Raw genomic sequence first — 10225 nt, forward strand, 5'->3', positions numbered from 1 at the left:
GCCCTGATCTTTATCAGCCTTTGACGCCGGTACCCCGAGCGGGCCTGCCTCCGATGCAAGTTCCCTGAGCGATCCTGCTGCCTCCGAAGCCTGTACCCGAGCAGTCCCGCCTCTGCCCTGTCTATGTCGCCGATCTCCCGAGCGGTGGTCCTGCCTATGCTGCCGAGCTCCCGAGCAGCTGACCAATCCACATCACAGGCCTCCAGGTCATCCACCTGTCCATCCGCCGGGGCTGCTCCCTTCAGTCCTGCATTCTGGTCGTCCTCCAGATCAGTAGTGTCCATCGGTCAGGCCCTTGGGCCATCTGCCTAAGATATCTGGCCCTATTCATCCACTCCCAGATCACTTGGTCCTGAAGCCCTACCCCAGACCCCCTCCGCCCACCCTGCTTGGGGCTCCTGCTCCGTTTGTTTGGGATGTCTGGAGGGGGGGGGGGGGTCCTGTCATGGTTGTGTGGTCTGGGTCATCAAAGCTCCCCATTCCCTGACTAGCATTTCTGTTCCTGCTCACCTGACCCCCGTTTACCTGATTGGCTGCCCAGCAGGTATATTCCCCTGGGTTGCCCCGACTCTTTGTCGGATGGTTGTGTTTAACCTTTGGTGGCCGGATGCTGCACCTCTCGTCTCAAGTCTTCCTTGCTGCGTGAATCTACGTTGCTGTTTTGTAAGTCTGTTTGCCTTATTAGAACATTGTTCTAGCCCAGTCTGTCTCCGCTGTCTGCATCCTGGTCCTCAGTTCCTGCTACTAGCATGACACTTAGTATGTTGGTGACGTACATTGGAAACCATTAATGTTGAAAAACAGAAATATGAATCTGAATTTGAGCTCTGACCTTTCCTAAAAAAACAAAAAGCCACATGTTCACTGAAGCTAAAACAAAACACAACAGAATGTTTGCGGTGGTTTATTTTAGAAAGAACAATTTGAATTGGAGAAACAGCAACAGACGACTGGTGATTTAAAAAGGAGCATTAACATGATTTCCCTGTAATATAGGTCAGGGGAATGTTGTCGGTTGATTTTGATACAAAGTTGTGTTACAGGAGGTGAAGCATTGAGTCACATCAGAATCTGTAGAGCATTAGTAAGAATACGAGCAGAAGGCAATGAGATCCAGCAGGGGGCAGCACTGACAATCTGGGAGAAAACCTTCAGGTGAAAGCAACACACACTGAACTGCCACCAGAAAAGCCAACGAGGAAGAAGCGTCACTCCCTGCTTCAGCTGGTTGGAACCAGAACACGCCCTGTTAAAAAAGACCAAGGATAAGAAAAGTGGTGAAGAGACTGAAATACAACCAAACAAGTCTAGCCCACTTCAAGTACTGATGACACACAACTTAACTATTGTTTCTTCAACTATCTATAAGTACAGTGTACTGTCCATGTGTACTGATATGTATAGTATACTGTCTATGTATAATGTACTGTCTATAAGTACTGATATGTATAGTATACTGTCTATATGTATAGTGTACTGTCGATAAGTACTGATATAGTGTAATGATATAGAGTGTACTGTTTATATGTGTTTGTATTATAATATAGTGATATAGTGCACTGCGTATATGTATTTGTATTATAGTGCAGTGTGTATATGTAGTGGTATTATAGTGTAGGGGTATCATAGTGTATATGTGGACTGATGTGAACCAGTGTAAACCTGGTCTGGACTGATCTAGTGTTACTGACCTCTGGCCTTCCTCTTGTAGTAGATCAGACCTGCCAAAGACAAAATCAAACCCAGAAGCAGACCTGACGCTCCGATGGCGATCTTGTTTCTGTCTGATTGTGACATGGAGGGATCTGGAAAGACAGACACATGTCTCTATCTATAGACACATCTGCATGTTGACCTGTCTCTCTATGTCTTCATCACCTATCCATGGACAGAGACACACATAGATACTCACTCCAGTCCACTTTCTTAGGAGAGGGGAAACTGGCGTGTTCCACCATGCAGGTAATCTTCTCTCCAGACCTGAGATGAAATAAGTGAAGAAGAAGAAAACACAGGAAATAAACAACATATCAACAATAAATAAGACGTGATGTGATTGGATGAGGTAAGTCTGTACTTTCCTGTCTGTCTGCACAGAAACTAGTCGAGTCTGATACTAAACATCAGCCCAGTTTAAAACACGGTATTAATACCCAATAAATACTCTGTCGTCCATCTGGGCTCTCACCTGTAAAGAGCCAAGCATCCCACCTTAAATATACAGCTGGTGTCTACAGAGCAGACACTGAGGAGACACGTTCCACCTTAAACATACAGCTGGTGTCTGCAGAGCAGACACTGAGGAGACACGTTCCACCTTAAACATACAGCTGGTGTCTACAGAGCAGACACTGAGGAGACACGTTACACCTTAAACCATCACTTTGTTCTTTGTTGTCCAGTCATTGTGTGTGTAAATGTGAGTGTATAGTGTTATGTATGTATTTGGACCGGTCCATTCGGTACTGAGTCTAAGTGTTCTGACCTGGGCGTGTACTCCAGGTGGGAGTGGATCTGGTAGTACCGATCACCATTTGCCAGCTCATCGGTGGAAGTGACGTCAGAGGTCACCGGCTGTCCGTCTCTCAGCCAGGTGACACTGATGTATTTGGGGTAGAAGTTGTAGACACTGCACATCAGCATGGCCGGATGTCGGCCACTAGGGGGCGTCACTGAAGTCAGTCTCACACTGGGCTCAGCTGGTAAAAAATTATTTTTGTTATCATCATCATCATGGCTTGAAATTAACTTTTTGAATCAATGTCAAATGTGGAGAGTTGCTAATCCTGATAGTATATAATGTTTGGGGCCACATGGTGGCGCAGTGGTCAGCGCAGTCGCCTCACAGCAGAAAGGTCGTGGGTTGGAATCCCGGGGTAGTCCAACCTTGGCGGTTGTACTGATGTGTCGTAGGTTAGTTTACATTATTACGACAGCGGCCCCCAGAGGAGTTACCATAAACTGATTTACGGCAGCGCCTAGCAGAGCTGGAATAAAGCATGCTCAACGGCTCTTCTGCGGTGAGTCGCCTCAGTCCAGCCCTCCGCATTGAGGACTAGACTCTGTTATAGCCGGACCTCAAACAGGACTCATGAAAACCCGGCACGTTACTGTAACATGAGACTCATCCTAGATCTGCTGGATGATGCAGATGCAGTAAATTCTGAAGCACTTATTTTGTTCCTAGACTTCTATGAGGCCTTTGACGCGATTGAACTCACGGTTCTGTTATAGTCCGTCGAGGCGTTGGGCTTTGGGATTAACTTTGTTGTCATCGTCAATATGTTTTACAAAGATATGAATAGTTCTGTTATGATGAACTTTAACAGCTGTAAAAGAGTCCAGATGAACAGAGGGCTCCGCCAAGGCTGCCCTGTTCCTCCTCCCTTATTTATTTGAGAGGCTGAATTCTTATCAGTTAATATCGTGAATGATGGACGTTTGGAAGGAATGTCGGGTTTTGGTGGAGAGTTAAAAATCTCACAACTGGCAGACGACACCACTTTGTTTTGAAGGACAAGAAGCACGTGAGGAACTCTGTTACCTCAGGTAACCAGTGTTCCAGGGCCTCGGACCTGCGACTAAATGTGTGCACATGTGGAATGTTGTCTGTGCGTGATTGTAGCGATTGTGTAGTTGGAAACATCCGGTAAAAGAGTCCGTTAAGTATTTGGGAATATATACAACTACACATCTTACAGCTAGACAACATCTCCATTTCTCCAACAGATTAAAAAGACCAAGTCTGTCTTCAGGATTGGTCTTGGAAGGGGTTTCTCTATTTTAGGAGGAGTTCTCCTCTCCAAAGCAGAGGGCCTGTCTCGCTTTGTGGGTCCATCTGTGTCTCTATTGGTTTATGGTTCTACCGCCACAGAAGCAAATAGAACTTTCTTAAATGTCATTTGGAAGAATAAACCACACCAGCTTAAACCATGTGTCCTGTCCAGCAGTGAAGCAGAAGGAGGTCTGGAAGTTCTAGATTCCGTTGATTCTGGTAACACAACACACAAACACGCTCACACTTGTTGTGTGATGGTGAAATGTCCCATAAGTGTTGGACTGGTGTGGAGTCTCGTGACTCTGTCCCTCCTTTAACATGAGACACGTGACCTGGTGCTGTCTTCATCCAGAAGATGTGCTCTTCAACATCTGATTAATTGTGTTACTGTAGATGCAACATGTGTACTCACAAACAGGAGTTGTGTAAATCACTACCTAAGATCCCTGCTTGTCTCCAAGAAGTGAGTCTTTCCTTAAACCTCTCAGCCTTGAAACAACAACACAAGTAACGAGCTGCTGACCTACTACCACACTTGTGTCCTGACAGCCGTCTGTTACTTTACATGTGTACACGTGTACTCCCCTTCTGTTTTGTTGTGTGTCTGTTCTTTGTTTGTATTATGTTGTTACCATTTATTAGGGGTCCAAGCCCCAGGGGATGGGGACCCCTATTGTTTCTGCTCAGATTTTTATTTTTATTTCATTTTTTTATTTTTCCGTTGGTAAAAGTGGTACTGCAGCCTACACCGTAACAGATTCTACAAAACCCTTTGGAGGCCTGGTACAGAACTTCGCACTTACCCGAGAGGCAAAAGATGACACATATCAACCAGTTGGTGGCGCTATTTTGAAGGTCAAAGCGTTTTGGCGTGTAACTCCCAAACCGTACATCGGACATGCAAAACCTTTACATGTGCAGATTCACTGAGCATAGCTGAATCACGTGGTATAGGCCACGCCCATTTCTGCTGTAATTTCATTTCGCAAATTTACGAAAATAGCCAAAACTACTTGTTCAAACTCCTTCTAGGCCGTGCGATCGATTTACACGAAACGTGGCACACATCATCTAGATTCACCCAATGCAAAAAGTTATCGAAAGAATTTTGATCCGTTGCTCGGTTTCGATTTGACAGATCAATGAACCTTGACTGAAAAACGGTGATTTTCCATGACGGTGCCATAACTCATCAATGCATTGACATATCAACTTGAAATTTTAGACGTATGTCACGTATTGTCAAAAGATCCTAACCCATGAAGTGCCTTTCATTTGTCCAGTAGGGGGCACTATAAATTGGAGAAGTTTTATCTCATAATTGGCACCATGGACTTGGATGAAATTTGGGGTTCACAATCTAGGATCATACTGGAGTTGATGCATGCAATTTGGTCATAATTGAAAAAAGTGGGCGTGGCTTATGACAAAAATGTTAATTTCACCTGCGAAACGTCAGAAATGCCCCAAAATGTCCCTCAAATCCCCTGCACATCCTACAGAGCTGAGATGTTGTGAGCAGATCCAGTAAGTGATGCCAACACTTTGCTGCACTGCAACATATGGTCAATTCAGAAGTCCGTCACTCTATATTTTTCAAAATATGAAAAATCATAAAACATAAACATTTCTGCACAGATTCATTCAATTGCTACCAACATCGCCACAGACATTCTGGAGAATGAACATATCAAGAGGGTCAAAGGTCATTCTAATCGGTCAAAACATGCACCCACAGCAATGTACAATATATGCCTGTACAGTGTACAATATACCTAATATTTTTTATTTTCAAAAATATTTGATCAAACTACTCCAAAATATCTGACAGGACACGTGACACTACCAGCATGACGTGTGAATGTGTTCAGATGTTTATCAGCGACGGTTTTTGTGTTATAAGCGTTTAAAGTATAAGGGACAACATGCAGCTCTTTAGCAGCAGCTATGCTATTGGTTCAAGGTGGCGGATCTTGTTCACAGCAACTCCGATTAACACGAAACTTGGTCCACCAATACGTCATGACGCGCTGAGGTTCTCTGCATTATTTACTGTTAATTGGCCACTAGGTGGCGCTCTGCTGCAAAATCATGAAATGCGCTAACATTATATATCCAAACTACTTGTAGCCTGTCAGTGTGATCAAACTGAAGCTTTGCAGCTAGCAGCTATGTACTCTTGTGAGCACCCTTCAGTAAAGGACATTTTATAATGCAAACCATTATCACCCCAAGTCCACTCTACTGCCCTTTGACACGGCTACACAACGCACTACAGGAGCATAACTACACATTTCTTTCAGAATCAGCAAACAAGTCACAGAATGACCCATAGCAGCTGTAAGATAAGCCTCTGCTTCCACATCTCTGGCTCAGACACCGCCATTAGCTGCGTCTGTTAAGAACTAATCTCAGTTTCCTGATGACGCCTTCACGCATCACTGCATAGATGCTGAACTCAGATGCAGCATACTCATGCTTCATTATCTCCTCCTACTCCCACTTCAGCAGGTTTAATTAAAACACAAATCAGTTCCCTGAAGCTCAGAACAAGGTTTCCAGCAGGCTGCATTTCTCCCACTTTACTGAATAACTCACTGCAAGGCTGCCAAGAAACCCTCTGAAGTTAGTGGAAGACAACCTCTTCGCTCCTGTCAGCCCCACACTTGCCTCGTCCATGGGAGGGAACACTAGAATTGTACTTCTCCTAAAACAGATACTACACGCTCTTCCACTGTTATTACTCAGTACTTAACACTCAACATTGTTGACAAGTATGTACAGCCTAATACTACTCATTTCCCCACCTCATCCCTACATGTCATTATATTCTTTTAGACACATATGTTGTTTTTCTTCCAGCCCCAACCCACACGATGTTAATAACCTGTTCCGGGTTCATCAATAATCCTTTGTTGACGTCATAGATGATCAATAGTTGTGCGCTGTGTTCACAACCATCCTCATACACCATCTTGACGGACAGCTTTACGACCACCGTCGCTCTTTAAGACTGAGACTTGCATCCGTCTAATAAGCAAACAGCTCAACTAGCGAGGCTCCTACAGACAGCCAGACCCGACTTACATACATGGGGGCTTGGAGCCCGTTAATACCTGCTGGCAGCGCTGCTTTATGTCGGGGACTGTCTCACACCCTGATTGGGTTCTTCTGACGTAGTTGTGTAATTATACTGAACCTGATGTGTGTCCGTAATACTACACACCTGTTTTATGTACAATGTTCTATTGTTCAATAATACACACACACACACAGACATACACACATACACACACAAACACACACACACGCACAGACACACACACAAAACACACACAACTCACAGACGCGCGCACACAAACGGACACACACGCGCGCACACAACTCACAGACGCGCATGCGCGCACACAACTCAGACGCGCGCGAACAATTACACACGCGCGCGTACACACAGAAACATATACATATATGCACTACTAATAGTATTAGTAACAGAAGTAGTAATAGTCATAATGACAGTACTACTAATAGTAGTAGTAACTGTAGTAGTAGTAGTCATAATAATAGTACTACTAATAGTATTAGTAACAGTAGTAGTAAGTTATAATGACAGTACTACTAATAGTAGTAGTAACTGCAGTAGTAGTAGTCATAATAATAGTACTACTAATAGTATTAGTAACAGTAGTAGTAATAGTCCTAATAATAGTACTACTAATAGTAGTAGTAACAGTAGTAGTAATAGTCGTAATGATAGTACTACCAACAGTAATAGTAATAGTACTACTAATAGTAGTAGTAACAGTAGTAGTAATAGTCATGATAATAGTACTACTAATAGTAATAGTAATAGTCATAATAATAGTACTACTAATAGTATTAGTAATAGTCAAAATAACAGTACTACTAATAGTAGTAGTAACAGTAGTAGTAATAGTCGTAATAATAGTACTACTAATAGTAATACTACTACTAATAGTAGTAGTAACAGTAGTAGTAATAGTCATAATAATAGTACTACTAGTAGTAGTAGTAACAGTAGTAGTAATAGTCCTAATAATAGTACAACTAATAGTAGTAATAACAGTAGTAGTAATAGTCATAATAACAGTACTAATAATAGTATAAGTAATAGTCATAATAATAGTACTACTAATAGTAGTAGTAACAATAGTAGTAGTAGTAGTCGTAATAATAGTAATAGTACTACTAATAGTAGTAGTAACAGTGGTAGTAATAGTCATTATAATAGTACCACTAATAGTAATAGTCATAATAATAGTACTACTAATAGTATTAATAACAGTAGAAGTAATAATCATAATAATAGTACTACTAATAGTAGTAGTAACAGTAGTTGTAATAGTCATAATAACAGTACTACTAATAGTATTAGTAATAGTCATAATAATAGTGGTAGTAACAGTAGTAGTAATAGTCGTAATAATAGTACTACTAATAGTAGTAGTAACAGTAGTAGTAATAGTTATAATAATAGTGCTACTAATAGTAGTAGTAACAGTAGTAGTAATAGTCATAACAATAGTACTACTAATATTAGTAGTAACAGTAGTAGTAATAGTCATAATAATAGTACCACTAATAGTAGTAGTAACAGTAGTAGTAATAGTCCTAATAATAGTACTACTAATAGTAGTAGTAACAGTAGTAGTAATAGTCCTAATAATAGTACTACTAATAGTAGTAGTATCAGTAGTAGTAATAGTCATAATAACAGTACTACTAATAGTTTAAGTAATAGTCATAATAATGGTACTACTAATAGTAGAAGTAACAGTAGTAGTAATAGTCCTAATAATAGTACTACTAATAGTAGTAGTAACAGTAGTAGTAATAGTCATAATAACAGTACTACTAATAGTAGTAGTAACAGTAGTAGTAATAGTCGTAATAATAGTACTACTAATAGCAATAGTAATAGTAGTACTAATAGTAGTAGTAACAGTAGTAGTAATAGTCATAATAATAGTACTACTAATAGTATTAGTAACAGTAGTAGTAATAGTCCTAATAATAGTACTACTAATAGTAGTAGTAACAGTAGTAGTAATAGTCATAATAACAGTACTACTAATAGTAGTAGTAACAGTAGTAGTAATAGTCATAATAATAGTACTACTAATAGTAGTAGTAACAGTAGTAGTAATAGTCATAATAATAGTACTACTAATAGTAGTAGTAACAGTAGTAGTAATAGTCATAATAACAGTACTACTAATAGTAGTAGTAACACTAGTAGTAATAGTCATAATAACAGTACTACTAATAGTAGTAGTAACACTAGTAGTAATAGTCATAATAATAGTACTACTAATAGTAGTAGTAACAGTAGTAGTAATAGTCATAATAATAATACTACTAATAGTAGTAGTTACAGTAGTAGTAATAGTCATAATAATAGTACTACTAATAGTAGTAGTAACAGTAGTAGTAATAGTCATAATAGTAGTACTACTAATAGTAGTAGTAACAGTAGTAGTAATAGTCATAATAACAGTACTACTAATAGTATTAGTAATAGTCATAATAATAGTACTACTAATAGTAGTAGTAACAGTAGTAGTAATAGTCGTAATAATAGTACTACTAATAGTACTAGTACCACTAATAGTAGTAGTAACAGTGGTAGTAATAGTCATAATAATAGTACTACTAATAGTAGTAGTAACACTAGTAGTAATAGTCGTAATAATAGTACTACTAATAGTAGTACTAACAGTAGTAGTAATAGTCATAATAATAGTACCACTAATAGTAGTAGTAACAGTAGTAGTAATAGTCCTAATAATAGTACTACTACTAGTAGTAGTAAAAGTAGTAGTAATAGTCCTAATAATAGTACTACTAATAGTAGTAGTAACAGTAGTAGTAGTAGTCATAATAACAGTACTACTAATAGTTTAAGTAATAGTCATAATAATGGTACTACTAATAGTAGTAGTAACAGTAGTAGTAATAGTCGTAATAATAGTACTACTAATAGTAATAGTAATAGTAGTACTAATAGTAGTAGTAACACTAGTAGTAATAGTCATAATAACAGTACTACTAATAGTAGTAGTAACACTAGTAGTAATAGTCGTAATAATAGTACTACTAATAGTAGTAGTAACAGTAGTAGTAATAGTCGTAATAATAGTACTACTAATAGTAATAGTAATAGTCATAATAATAGTACTACTAATAGTAGTAGAAACAGTAGTAGTAATAGTCCTAATAATAGTACTACTAATAGTACTAGTAACACTAGTAGTAATAGTCGTAATAAGAGTACTACTAATAGTAGTAGTAATAGTCATAATAACAGTACTACTAATAGTAGTAGTAACAGTAGTAGTAATAGTCATAATAACAGTACTACCAATAGTAGTAGTAACAGTAGTAGTAATAGTCATAATAATAGTACTACTAATAGTAGTAGTAACA

At 39.3% G+C, this 10225-nt stretch overlaps 1 protein-coding gene across 1 annotated transcript in view; it reads right to left on the bottom strand.

Annotated features, from left to right (window-relative positions):
• Positions 1 to 937: 937 nt before the first annotated feature.
• Positions 938 to 10225, bottom strand: part of LOC130127227 (H-2 class II histocompatibility antigen, E-S beta chain-like) — a 19630-nt gene continuing 10342 nt past the window's right edge. Inside the window, exons 3-6 of the mRNA XM_056296796.1 lie at positions 2486 to 2699; positions 1913 to 1980; positions 1692 to 1805; positions 938 to 1246 (exon numbers count right to left, since the gene is read on the bottom strand). Of these exons, the coding sequence (XP_056152771.1) occupies positions 1221 to 1246; positions 1692 to 1805; positions 1913 to 1980; positions 2486 to 2699 (422 nt within the window). The 3' untranslated portion in view covers positions 938 to 1220. The remainder of the gene's footprint in view (positions 1247 to 1691; positions 1806 to 1912; positions 1981 to 2485; positions 2700 to 10225) is intronic.

The sequence above is a fragment of the Lampris incognitus genome, chromosome 17 (genome assembly GCF_029633865.1).
Source record: "Lampris incognitus isolate fLamInc1 chromosome 17, fLamInc1.hap2, whole genome shotgun sequence".
NCBI lineage: Eukaryota > Metazoa > Chordata > Actinopteri > Lampriformes > Lampridae > Lampris > Lampris incognitus.